Consider the following 13,095-nt stretch of genomic DNA (forward strand, 5'->3'; position numbering starts at 1 on the left):
TTTTGTGCCTCATTCAGTACACCGAGATGCAATCAGTCGAGTTGGCTCTAAAGTGACGTGAACTTTTCAAGTTGTTGGCAGCCTCGCCCAGCATCCCCTCGCTTCCCACAATTCCACCGTTTATACTCACTTCACCCCGAACAACACCGGTGCTTTTTTGTTTTTTTTGTCAGTGGTCTAAATTCAGACTGAAACTTTAGTTGGATCAAGATACTTTTAGTTTTTTTTTTAATTTGGTCTAGCTTGAGCTGGAAAGGATAAATGGTGATAATCGGGAGGAAACGTATCGTATTGTAGCAAAAAGGAGCCGACTTTGAAAACTGTGCTCCTTTTTTTTTTTTTCCTTCAATCGCAAAGCTGTAATCGAAACGAATCCAAAACTGTGTATGTGAATACTCCTTGTACAAAGCTAATGACAGATAGCGTACTTAGATATTATAATAAATTGCAGAGCCGCCGTTCCAGTGTTTGGAAATCTGTGATGCCTTTTGTTTCATATCAGAAATAGACTGGGAGTGTTTCAGTTGGCCTTCAAGGCAGGAAGTGTCACGCGTGCCAGCTGCATCGTAGGCTTTCTGAAAGGCATCCCGACTGTAACATATCGCGTGTAGATACACACTGTAAACACCTACTACACTGTACAGAATGGCCCTTTACCGGTGTATAGAGGATTCATTTTTAAATCAGCTTTCAGCCATTTGAAATGGAGAGATGGATTTATGAGATACAAATAAATACGTGAATGACTCCCTCCCATGCCATGATTGTGCTTTTATTTTCAAGTGGTGAGGATGGTCCCCCCCCCCAAGGAAGATGAGTGATTTCTCATAAAACTATGTTAACAATTAGAGAACATCAGGTGTCAGGTTCATCTGAACTTCTTTAACAGGTCAACGGCTACTTTATGAACCTGAACACAATGGAACAGAAAAGCAAATTGGCACAAAGTGAGTTCCTCATGTGTAATACAGTAACTCCGTGATTGCTTAGTGTACCTCTTTGTCTTCGTGCGTGCGCGGCGGGTAATCTTTAGCTTTGTTTAGCCACAACAAAGCTTTTTGCTCATCCTTCATGGCCATGTAGGTCTTCCCAAGCATCAGGAGGTTTTTACTGTAGAAGTTTGGATCCACTTGGAAAAGAAAATAAGGGTTGACTTATTGTAAGCTGTTTCAGTATTCAATATTGTTGATGGATATCCAGACCTTGTTCAGCTTTCAGGAAGAACTGCAAAGCCTAGAATGAAAAGACATTTTAACTACATTTGATAGATGTTTCTTTTTTTGTTTTATTATTCTTACCTCCTCATACGTGGATGTCGGAGGTGACGCAAAAATAACCGCTGCCACCTTGCGTTGATACCACGGCAGCTCAGAAAAAGTAAAACACCTAATGGAAAAGGGAGGGAGCTTATTTCTGCAAATAAATGCTCTTAATGACAATATGTGTATAATTAGAATTGAAGATCTTGACTCACCAGTAACCCAAAATGTGCAAGGATGTCGCATCTTTGGGATTGAGCTCGAGGGCTCTCTAGGACAAAATCAACATTTCCCAAAATTACATTTTATATTATCTAGTGAACATGGCAGTGGGCTAACGCTCACCTCTAGATGTTCCCGGATTTTGATAGAATTTCCTATTTTGACCTTGACTCCCTCGTACTCCCCTACATCACTCAGGCATATTGCATACCACTGGAAGAAAAAAAAAAACCCCATCTTAGATCTTATACAAAGATTTGAAAAAATACATACAGTGGTTGTATAGTTGTGATAATGAAGCCAAAAAAAATGCATGACAAAAAATGTCTTACTTTGTGTGCTGCAAAACACTTGTCATCTTTTTCCAAGGATTTCTTTGCATATTCAAAGGCCTCATACATCAGCTGTTTCTTCAGTCCTTCCTTAGTTTCGGGCAGCTCGGACACGTCACGGGACACCCTTGCCAGCCTCCACAAGAACTCGGCATTATCGCTGGACACAGAAAAGGTGCTAAAATTGTGACGCACAATAACAAACACAATTTGAAATGCGATTCCTCACCTGTCTTTGTACTGCAATAGGAGCTGGTAGAGTTTGTGTGTCTCCGCGCAGCTATAAAGATAGTCGGCCTGCTCAAGAACCTCCTCTTCAGAGAACACAAATACACATCAAACCTCAGTAAAGTACCTTCTTTCCTTTATTTATGCTGATTCATATATATTTTTTTTTTTATTCATTCATAGTGAATTGTGAACTACCTTTTTCTAAAGCGAGGAGCACCGCTGAATGCTGCAGCCTGCAATAAGCTCCATATGTCAGACACGAGAGCGTTGGGAGCAGGAATGCGGCCCTTCCACTCTGCCCCGGTAATCAAAACAAGGTAGATGAAGACGTTTTGTTAAACGTTACTAGGCGGTTCCTGACGTGCGACACATGTGGCCGCACTTGGGTCAAAAGCACTATGGCTGAAAAATGCATTTGGTATCCTCACAGTCACTCATGAAAATGTGAAATAATGAATTTCCAGTGGCAAAACATTTTCACATTTTTTGTTATATCATTTATAATTGTCTCATGTTTGTTTGTTAATGTGTAAAATGATTAATATTAGTTGATTAACCAGTCAGGCAAGGGCTTGCCATGTACTGACAGTTACTGGTTTTCATTACACTAATTTGAATTTATGTCCTGTTTTTCAATTAATTACTGTAATTATGATTTTACTACAGCTTTAGTATAGGTTTGTTAAGGATAAAGTTGAATGAATGTTACGCTTCATTACCTGGTTTTCTTGAAAACACTTTTTGTTTTTAGGTTTAAATTTTCCTCCAATTGTGGGATGACCCTTCATCCATAAGTCATGTGGTCAAATTTTAGAAACACCTTAAAATGTCAATTGCATCAACAAAATAAAATACAAATAAAAATGCACGTTATTAACTAAATGCCGACCTAACTCCAATTAGGTTTCCCTGCATGTTGAAGGCGATGAGCAACAGTGAAACAGCATCAAAGTAAATATAAAATGCAATCAGTATTTACGTTGAGAACATTGGCGACCCTTCTTGCAGAGGACCAGTAAAACCGATTAGCCGTTCTGATTCGGATCCCTTTCGTCCACGCTGCATACGCGAAAGTCCTGTTGACACAAAAGAATCCAGCCATCGCGTCAGAGGTCCAAACCGGGAGTGAGGAGAGTCCTGTCAGATATTTACCAACAGTCACTCGGGAAGGGTGTCATTCAAGAGCGCTCAAGGAAGACGTCGAAAATCCGAAAGTACATCTTCCGGTTTGTAATTCCTTGCCATATTCTTACTTATATCTGTATATTTATTAATCGTATGTTGTTCAGATTTAAAGCAGCTGACGTAGATTGATTATACCGTGCATGATTCTTAAAAATAGTCAAGTGGTGCCCGAGTGTGCATTTCATGTTCCTTCACGACATTAAAACGGATCCATCATTCACATATAAATTTATAAAAATGTCACGAAATAGAGCTTGTACATATGATATCAAAAATAATCTTTAAACAACCCACACTCGTTCAGATTGTATTGTTTTGTTCTTGAACGCATCACGTAAAATGGTCCGTTTATTTAAAATGGTCGGTGAGAAACTTGGCAAAGACCTTTGGTCCGCAGCATCCGTTCGCACTTTCTCAATCAACCAGAGCCTGTCATACAGTACATATGTACGTTTAGTTTTTGATAATAAATTACTTCTGTTCAGCTTTACATATGAATTAGTAAATGTTTAGTTTCTTACCCACAAATCTACCCGTGGGAGTGAATACTTTACTTAAATGTAATTTGTAGTGGCACTTCCCAAAAAATTCATAGAGGTGGAAAGATGGGGACACTCAATTTTGGAGACCTACAATAAAACTAAAAGTCATATTTATGGCACATCATTATACCAGGAGTGTTAAACTTATTCTGGTGTGAAAAGACTAATTACGGTAGTTGACAACAACCTATGTTTTTACGTAATTAACAACGTCTGTGGACTTTGTCTAAAAACAATTATTTATTACAGAAACAGCCGTCTAGGTGCGTAACTTGTCAAACCCCGTCAAAAAGCTGCTGTCACAGATGCTCTAAAGATAAACAGCATTAAAAAGCGCACATTGTGACGCATGCTTTCCCTTCTTCTCCTTATCGTTTGTGGACTTTGTCTAAAAACAATTATTTATTACAGAAACAGCCGTCTAGGTGCGTAACTTGTCAAACCCCGTCAAAAAGCTGCTGTCAAAGATGCTCTAAAGATAAACAGCATAAAAAAGCGCACATTGTGACGCATGCTTTCCCTTCTTCCCCTTATCACTGCGTCTTCTCTTGCATAACTCAAGTGGCGGTCAAGCGCAAATGGTGACACACGCACCCACATTTTGAGTGAAGGGAAACGCAAGATCTGCTTGCCTGTTTGAGATCGCAAATTTGGCGATGAAATGCTTAGTGATGCTACTCCAATCTACGCAGTGGGAAATAAATGTAAGTGCAGCGGAGCCACCGCCTGGAGGCGCCATTGGCCTTCGCTCGTCTACTAGGATGCTCGAATGCAAAAATAATAATCTGTGCCGCTGACCTTAACGCTTCTGCCCTATGGAGAGTTTCTTGTTTGTTCCTGTGAGGTGCTCTTATGGTAAGCATCAGAATACCCAAAATAATACAAACCCATAATCCTGATAACGATTATTTGTTTCCTACAGGTGACAGGTGGAAATCTAGAGAAAAATTCCTGGAAAAATTGGAAAATACTCAACTAAATTATCTGGCATGGTATCAGGGGCGTGTAAGCATATTTTAGGTGAGGCGAGGGCCCCCTCAGTCATCTTGCAAATGCCACGTAACACGCGCAGAGACCAGTTGAGCCATGACAGTTGTTACCATCATGATAAGTTCTGTTTCTGAAGATCTTCTCAGAAATCTGCCACAGAAGTAATGACAACAGAGTCAGATGATTCGTTTTTGAGCCTTCCCAACACCATGCGGAATATTTGCAATGTGTGTGTGTGAATTCTTCTGCCCCTCCTCAGAGAAGCCGTGGATGCAGTGGGATAAACCACATTCCCGTTTGTGATGGAGCCTAAAATGCTGGAACGTGTGAATGACCTGGAAGATTGAGTCTCAACATGCAAAGTAAATGGAAATATTTTATTCTATCCAGTGTGTTAGGCTTAAAAAAACCACACAATTCGTGGCGTAACTTTTTCTCAAGTTGAATTCACATACTTATTCTCACAACTTAGTCTAATAGGGCTGCTGTTAGAATTAGTAACTTTGTTTGGGGAGGGGGAAGACACAAGAAAGACATATCAAAAGTAAATTGATGCTGCCATGACTGGTGCTGCCAGGCCGTACTGAAACAAACTCCAGTGTCTTGGTCAAGGACTCTTGGACATGATCACCAGGCTTGAGGATTGACCCCACCATTTTTTTTTTTTTTTTTTTTTTTTTTGTGGCTACTGCTTAGAAGAAACATCACAAACATGGGTGCTGTTGCCCTATCCTATTTCTCTTTGCAGTGTTTCACAGCCAGTGAGTCATTTATTTTTGTTTATGGCTCAACAAAAATGACATGGTTTACTTTTTCAGAACAATGTTTCCATTCCACATGTCTTCTTGGGGATGCTTTGTAACTATGAATTGAAGAAGAAAGGTCAGGTCTATCCTAAATATTTGCTTACTAATAACGTGAAGGTGAATTTTAAAAATATTACATAAATACTATCCAGCCAACTATTACATGTCTAAATGGATCTGCTCACATGCTGACATTTTGGAGAGTTCTATAAATTTGTCAGTAACATTGAGTTTCTTACCAAAAGTAAATATGACAATTTAAGACTTATAATTATATAATTAAGTGCGGTATTCAGAAACCTACCTTGACACACTTTATGACGTTAATACAAATACCTATTAGACTTATAAAAGGACTGATTAACAAAAGGCTCTGAAAACTATATTCATCAAACTGAATTTATTCGAATGTTTTTGAAATACCTGAAAATTGTTTTTGAAGTATATATGTTGCACACGAGTCTAGATAGGGTCTGAGGAACTTCAGACGGTTGCTGACGGTCTGGAGCGGCTGCACGCATCACGCGTGCGCAGAAGGTACGTAAGTGTAACACTCAGCCTGTGTGCTGTCACTTTCGGACGTGCGTGCGTTTTTAAAGCCAATGCGTCAATGGGTGAACGTAAAAAAACGACCGACCGCTGCCTGTCATACGTTGCTGACGACAACTTGCACCATAAACAAGTTGACGGCTTGCTTGCGTCCAAACACGGTAGCTACGTAATGTACTACTTGCTGCGCGACAGTGACGTAACAACATAGTCAGCTTCGCCATCTGACGGGCACATTCTTTATCCGCTGCGAAAAACGATTAAATAAAAGTCGAAAACCTATGCAATCACTGTTATAAGTCATAATGTACACATGTACATGATAAAATAAAGTTTATTGCACGTTTTTCTTCTGAGGTTGTTCTTGCCTGGATAGGATAGTTCATTAAATATGAATGTCTTATCATATATTTGCGTTGCTTTTCATTTTACAGTACAACATGTTAATTAGGCAATGAGTTCACATTTACACTCCAATTAGGCTATATGTGGCCACTGAACTGCTATGAGTTTGACACCCAATGCTCTAAATTGACCATACTGTGGGTATGAATGTAAGTGTGCATGGTTAGCTGGTAAAGGCTCCAGCTCACCTGTGTACCTCAGTTGAGGACAAACTGGGCAGAAAATTGATGGGTAGGCAATAAATAGATTTTTAGATTAACGAGTGATCAGGTGGGCAATGCAGTTTTGAAGAGGTGAGTTTTAAAATTCGGATTGAAATGTGTAAGGAGTGTTTTTTTGATGTACTGTGAGTTTCAGTGGGTTGGTGCAGCGCATGGTTCAGAGAGTTCGTTTGGAGTGACGGTGGAACAGGTGAGGTTCTTGGAATGATTTTGAGTTGATGAACAGCGAGTTCATTCAGCGAGTTCGTGCCATTTTGGGGTGAATGAAGGTGAGTAGGTGGATAAAATGTTGCAGTAGAGGAGTCCAAAGAGAAGATATTGCAGAAATGTATGCAATTGTTTTGGTTAAGGGTTCGAGGGAGATTCATCTTTATTGCAATTTACTTTGTGGAAGTTGTGATCATCTTGGTTTTCGTGTGGAAAGGCAGGAGAAATTGTGTTTTTTGTGGTTTCAAATGGACAAACGTTCACTGGCATGGCACTTGGAACAGTCTTTGGAGGCTTTGACATGTGTAATCGCTCTACGTTGTGTGCGTTGCCCTTGAAATGTCACTCATACATCATGTTGCCAAGGATTCATCACTACTGTCAGAAATTACATAATCAATGCATCCATCTTCGATGCAAGATGCGAAACTAATGGCTAATGTCTCCCTAAAATGTTACAAAATATAGACGTACAAAAATGATAATTATTTGCAGAGGTACCTCTTGCATCAGCCCAAAAGTATTTTTTCTAATTGATAAATGACTAGCGCCTCGGATCAAGATCGATTATTTGTTACTGAAATTGGATCAAGATGCACCCGATCAGGCCGGAGTGCCATCCTAGGCCTATGCTCCCCACTTTCCCAGTGGGGCCTCGTTTTTCACAGCCGGCTACAATGATGACGGGCCCAAATATGTACAATGTACCGCAGCAGATCAGACCACCGGTACATCTCAATAGTCATGCCGGGTTCCATAATAGTCAGGTAAGTGATGCAGACACAGATTTCTCTCGCAAGAAAAAAAAAAACTCGATCTCCTTTTCAGACCTATTATTGCAAAGGCATATATGCCCAAATAAAAATTTTTCTTTACTTTTGAACTGCAGCAACTACCACATCAATGGCCTGTTCAAAACGTCCTCGGCCCACATCCTCAACAAATGGTATGATTGTTCAGTTTTGTTTCCAATATCTACAATATGTATTTTTGATTGAGTAACTTGACGGAGAATTTATTAGTCAATGGTGAAAGAGTAGAATTAAAATGACTTTGTCCTACTCTGTTTTGGTGTTTTCCGTATGTTATAGGGGTGTAAATCGCGGGTTTTGTCACGATACGATATATCGATACAAAGAATCACGATACGATATTTGCCGATATCTTAAAGCCTGCTGTGATTCATTCACGATACATCACGATATAGTGCTCTACGATGGATATAGAACAATATCCTGATTTATAACAATTCATACGCAAAATCAACAAGGTACTGCAAACTCTTTATTTAGGAAATTCCAAAGTGCTTCCAAACGAATGACTTGAAGCCCAAAGGGGAGCGAATTTCCTCGTCTTCTTGGACAGACACTAGCCATAGCACCAGCCCAGGAGCCGCGTAGTTGTCGGCTCCCCTTTCACGTGCCTGCTCTGCTCTGCTCACAACACAACACGCCGCGCACTGCTCCCGGAAAGAGGAAGCAAGCAACAATGAACTGGATTTCAAAATAAAGTCGCGTCTAATGTCCGAGGTCAAAAACGGGCGATATAGATCGATGTTTACGTTTAGCATCGATGCCAACAAATCGTAGAGCATTATATCGATTAATCGATGTGTATCGATGAATCGTTACACCCCTAGTATGTTATACTTGCCACCATTTTGTTTTTTCTTTGTGTTCAAAAGTTCTATCCATCAATCAGATTCAATTCTCTGTTTTTCAGATGAGGGCTCCATCAGGCATGATGATGACGCCCGGGGCCCCTCAGATGGTACCTGTTGGTTTTATGTGAGTAAAGCTGTTGACAAGCTACTAATAAAAATCACTCTTGTTTTGTTGGCAAAATCACAGCCTTTCTATTTTGTCTGTGTAGGAATGGAGAAATTTTGTTTGAGCAGGTGCATCCTTTAATGTCTACAGCTCCTCCCCAAAACCTCTTCACAACAATGTAAGCTTTGTTAGCTCAAACATTTCAATGTTTTATTTGCATTTTAATGTGCAGCTGATTGATAATAATGGTGGGAAAAGGTTTTTAATTTTTATCTTGGGCTCTGGCATTTAATTAACGTTGTGTAGACTTTTTATATAAACTAGGATTTCAGATTGAAATAATGCTGATTTTTCTTTAAAAAAAAAAACAAAAACGGGTTAATTTTGAAATGTTTGCTAAAAGACACCATTTTGCGTCCTTTATTTCAGTAACACAAGGAAGACTGAACATGTGCGGGAGCGACCCTACATAAAGAAGCCACCAAATGCCTTTATGTTGTTTGCAAATAAGTACAGAGAAGTAGTCACCATGCAGTTGGAAAAGAGAGACAGTGCATCTGTTCACGTGGCGCTCGGAAAAATGGTAGGTCGAGGAGGAAGCTCAGGAGACGTTACAGTCAATTGTTACATACAGTCGTCTCCAGAAGTATTCATTAATTCCTTTGTTTTTGTTGTATGCTAAAGACTTTCACTTTTATATCCTGCTTACCTGTTTTATGAAGCTGAGCTGTGATTGGTCATGTCATTTTCAGTTGGCATCAAATGACAAAATGGCCGCCCTATGACACATAACTTATATTTGTTAATATATACTCATTTGTCATTTACGCCAAACTGCTGTGTTCTTTCTGAAGACGGTCGTGTTTATTGTGCGTTCGCAGTGGAAGTTGCTACCACAGGCCGACAGGGATAAATATTACGAAGAAGCCGATGCTCAGAAAAGACGTCACGCTCAACTTTATCCTCGCTGGTCCACCTGTGAAAACTATGTAAGTGTTATTGTCTGCAACTCACATTTTTTTTTACATTGATGTGGGATAACAAATGAGAATATTTTTCTATTTTTCAGGGGAAACGCAGGAAGCGGCGGAAGAGTAAAATTCACACCGGTGTTTCAAGTACGTTAGCATCATTTCAACACAAACACATTGAGTAAGGGAGAATTGATTTTGCATTAAATGTAGGATTAGATTGCGTTTTCACTTTTGCTACTCCGGTTCTTCATATTGAGGAGAGAATTTATCGTCTTGCTTTATTTGACATTGGTGGAGATCTGCACACTACTGCCATTCTTGTTTTATGCACTATTGCTGTAGTTTGACTCGGCAGAAAAGATTCTCTTGTTCTCTTTGCAGAGGATACACCCGATACCGAAGTTCCCCACGGCAACAGTATGTGCCTTTCCACAGTCCAGAAAGACATCATGGTATCTGAAGAATTGGACTCGTCTTCAGAAACCATGCATTACAACTCCCAGCCTCCTTCCGCACTCGATTCAGAGGAGTCCGTCGAAGCACTGATTGAGGAAAAGAAATTCGTGCAGATGCCGTGCGGCAAAAATGAACTTTCCATTGCTCCCGATGTACAGACTCAGGGAGAGATTCTTGAGAACGACCATGCGCTGAATCTCCTCGATTGCATGCTTCTTTCCCCTGCTTCCCAGATTGAGCTTCAGAGCGTCGAAGATGGCTTCCAACTGTTACTGGAGCATTTTGAGCCTCAGGGGCTCCCGTTACTCACAGAAGCTGAGGAGTATACCAAGCCCCTGAGTTTAGGAGAATCGCAGCAGCTTATCATCAAGTTGTTTGAAGGTCCCGCGCTGACAGGGAATTTAAAAGTGGAGACTCAGCTGGACCTCGCTGTGCAGGGACACACGGTTGCAGCCGGCCCCTCCAAGCCTCTGAACAAACCCATCCAATTAGCACTGGAGCATCTTGACACAAAAGAAGACATACAACCACGCCTCATCGCACACTGCCAGACACTAGAGGCCGAGAGCCTAAAGCAAGATGTGCTGAATCAAGTACCGCTTGGACTTCTTGAGACATCCTCATCCACTTCACTCAGTTCCAAGGAAACGACCCAAACCACGCCTAGCGAATCGAAAATAACACCGGTATTAGATCCCGTCTCTCCGCATCATCACAAATCGGAATCCTCCAGACTGCTGAGTCAAGACACCGAGATCCAAGCGACGTCAGCAGACTTTGAGACATCTGCTCAAAGTCCGAAGTTAGCGTCCATTCAGTCTCTGAGCAAAGACAAGCTCTCGATGCCGCTGCCTCATGTTGAGACCTTGTCCGCCGCGTCACAATCAAGAGATGGCGATCTGCTTCAGTGTCTCAGTTTTGGCGATGAGCTACAATTCTAGTTCATTGAAGGAGGACCCTCAGTCTGAAAATCTCCGGTAATGTCAGTTATTTTTGTGGTTTTCTCGTGAGACCTCTTTCCAGTAGCTATGTGTATCAACACATTCCACAAGCTAAGCACAAGTCTGCATATTTTTATCCAGCCTATGCAGCCTGTTGCTTACCCCAAATTGGGATGTACTTTACAGTAAGGTCAGGTTTAGAAGCTAGAAAAAAAATTAACAGTATCATATGGATATCGCTTCCGGTACAGTATCAATTCTAAATTGATGCCGTCACTGTCCAGTATAAACCATTTTTAATAATACGTGACTCTACACGTTTTTAACAATCTGCAACTCGCAATTTGCGATATTTTGTAGGAGTGCCAAGCAGCACAGCAATGCGCTTCAGATATAACACGATAAATAAAACAAGCGGTAACACATTTTGCTAACAAAAGGCTTTTTTTTTTGTTAAGAAATCGATTTACATGTCAGAATCGATCATCTAGGAATTATTTTACTAGCTATGTAAATTGCTACATGTTTCTCATATATACACGTTCTTGATATCCGTGTCGCCATTTTAAAGCACATATATGGTGATGCAATATTACGCTATGAATAAATTACAATAGAAATCACAAATATGTATTTTTGTATCAAATTATCTCATGTGTGCAAACTGATGACAAAAGCTATCCCACTCCTTTAATGTGCCAGCTGCAATGACCACCACAACCAAAACACAGGTTATTTCATCAATTTTCGAAATAGTTTGTCTTGCTGCAATGTAACACTGAAGATGGATGAACAGGGAGAATCAAGTTGTGTTTTGCCATATGGGAATATTTTATCCATTTTCTATATATATTTGTCTTGGTATACTATGTATATACTGTACACTCATTTATGCAGCTATCTAACACCGAAAATGAACAGGTGGAAACATCCCTGATCGAATAAAGGTAATTCTGAGACTACCTTGTGAGCCCATTTCTTGCTTCATTTCGTAGATTCAACCATGTCGCTCTTGTCCCACGTTCATTTTGGGACTCAGTACAATCTAGTGTTGGCTCGTGAGTGAACCATTCGTTCAAAAGAACGAATCTTCAATGAACGTGAGTTTGTTTTTTAATAAAGATTTATGTTCAAACTTGTCTGGTGTTTTATTCCTTGTTTTTATATTCACCAATTAAAACATCAAAATCTGACATTTGGTTAACTGCTTTATATGTATATGTGTTTTACGTTGTTATATGAGTTGGTGTCCCCCCAAATAACAAATGTCAGCATACCGGATTTTTTTTCAACCTTTTATTCAAACACAAACACATTCGGTATAGTAACACCATCAACTACAATCCAACAAATACAAAATCAAAACATCAATTTTGGCATAACGTGTGTCGGCTGGCATAGCAGCAACGCTGTCTGTCACGCACTCGTGAATCTTCGCGAACGAACCTGGACCTAATAGAGTGTCCGAATGATGTCACAGATCAAACAGCCAATCAGAAAGTGGGGGTGAGGGCGGTGTGGCACTTTTCACTTTCAGTTAAGCGTTGGCCATGATTTTTCCCTAATGAACTGGCCTGTTATTAGGTACACCTGAAAATGGCGGTGTACCTAATGGAGTGTCCGAGTGATGTCACAGATCAACCAGCCAATCAGAAAGTGGGGGTGAGGGCGGGTGTGGCACTTTTCACTTAAACCAGGGGTGCCGACCACCAGTCCTCGAAGGGCCACGTTCCAACATGTTTTCCAAGTGACCCTCGTTAAGCGCACCTGCGTGAAAAGTTTTAGCCTCTTTCACGTTCTGCGGGAGCTAAAACTTTTCACGCAGGTGCACTTAACGAGGTGATCACATGGACACTCCATTAGGTACACCGCCATTTTCAAGTGTACCTAATAACAGGCCACTTTATTAGGGAAATATCATGGTCAAAGGTCACAGGTGTCAAGCTCTGGTCCTCTGGGCCGCGTTCCAATATGTTTTCCAAGTTACCCTCGTTAAACACACCTGC

At 40.5% G+C, this 13,095-nt stretch overlaps 2 protein-coding genes across 4 annotated transcripts; one reads left to right on the forward strand and one right to left on the reverse strand.

Annotated features, from left to right (window-relative positions):
* Positions 1-343: 343 nt before the first annotated feature.
* On the reverse strand, positions 344-3,536 carry rmdn1 (regulator of microtubule dynamics 1). The gene is made up of 11 exons (XM_037279921.1): positions 3,197-3,536; positions 3,024-3,120; positions 2,240-2,339; positions 2,043-2,127; positions 1,814-1,973; positions 1,605-1,694; positions 1,475-1,530; positions 1,299-1,386; positions 1,203-1,233; positions 996-1,129; positions 344-910 (listed from the first exon to the last, which is right to left on the reverse strand). Exons 1-11 carry the CDS (start codon positions 3,220-3,222, stop codon positions 869-871), a joined length of 909 nt encoding a protein of 302 aa, XP_037135816.1. The 5' UTR covers positions 3,223-3,536; the 3' UTR covers positions 344-868.
* LOC119139332 (putative transcription factor SOX-14) lies at positions 3,181-12,052 on the forward strand. 3 transcript variants are annotated; one of them, XM_037279916.1, is made up of 11 exons: positions 3,181-3,270; positions 4,694-4,922; positions 5,021-5,123; positions 5,374-7,716; positions 7,839-7,895; positions 8,672-8,736; positions 8,822-8,896; positions 9,148-9,301; positions 9,600-9,707; positions 9,788-9,836; positions 10,074-12,052. In XM_037279916.1, the coding sequence occupies exons 4-11, from the start codon at positions 7,543-7,545 to the stop codon at positions 11,087-11,089; spliced, it is 1,698 nt and encodes a 565-aa protein (XP_037135811.1). In that variant the 5' UTR covers positions 3,181-3,270; positions 4,694-4,922; positions 5,021-5,123; positions 5,374-7,542; the 3' UTR covers positions 11,090-12,052. The 3 variants fall into 3 exon arrangements, with proteins under 3 accessions (XP_037135811.1, XP_037135812.1, XP_037135814.1); XM_037279917.1 differs by having other exon boundaries at positions 6,034-7,716; XM_037279919.1 differs by having other exon boundaries at positions 4,694-4,791; positions 6,034-7,716.
* Positions 12,053-13,095: the final 1,043 nt, after the last annotated feature.

The sequence above is a fragment of the Syngnathus acus genome, chromosome 20 (genome assembly GCF_901709675.1).
Source record: "Syngnathus acus chromosome 20, fSynAcu1.2, whole genome shotgun sequence".
In the NCBI taxonomy this organism is placed as follows: domain Eukaryota; kingdom Metazoa; phylum Chordata; class Actinopteri; order Syngnathiformes; family Syngnathidae; genus Syngnathus; species Syngnathus acus.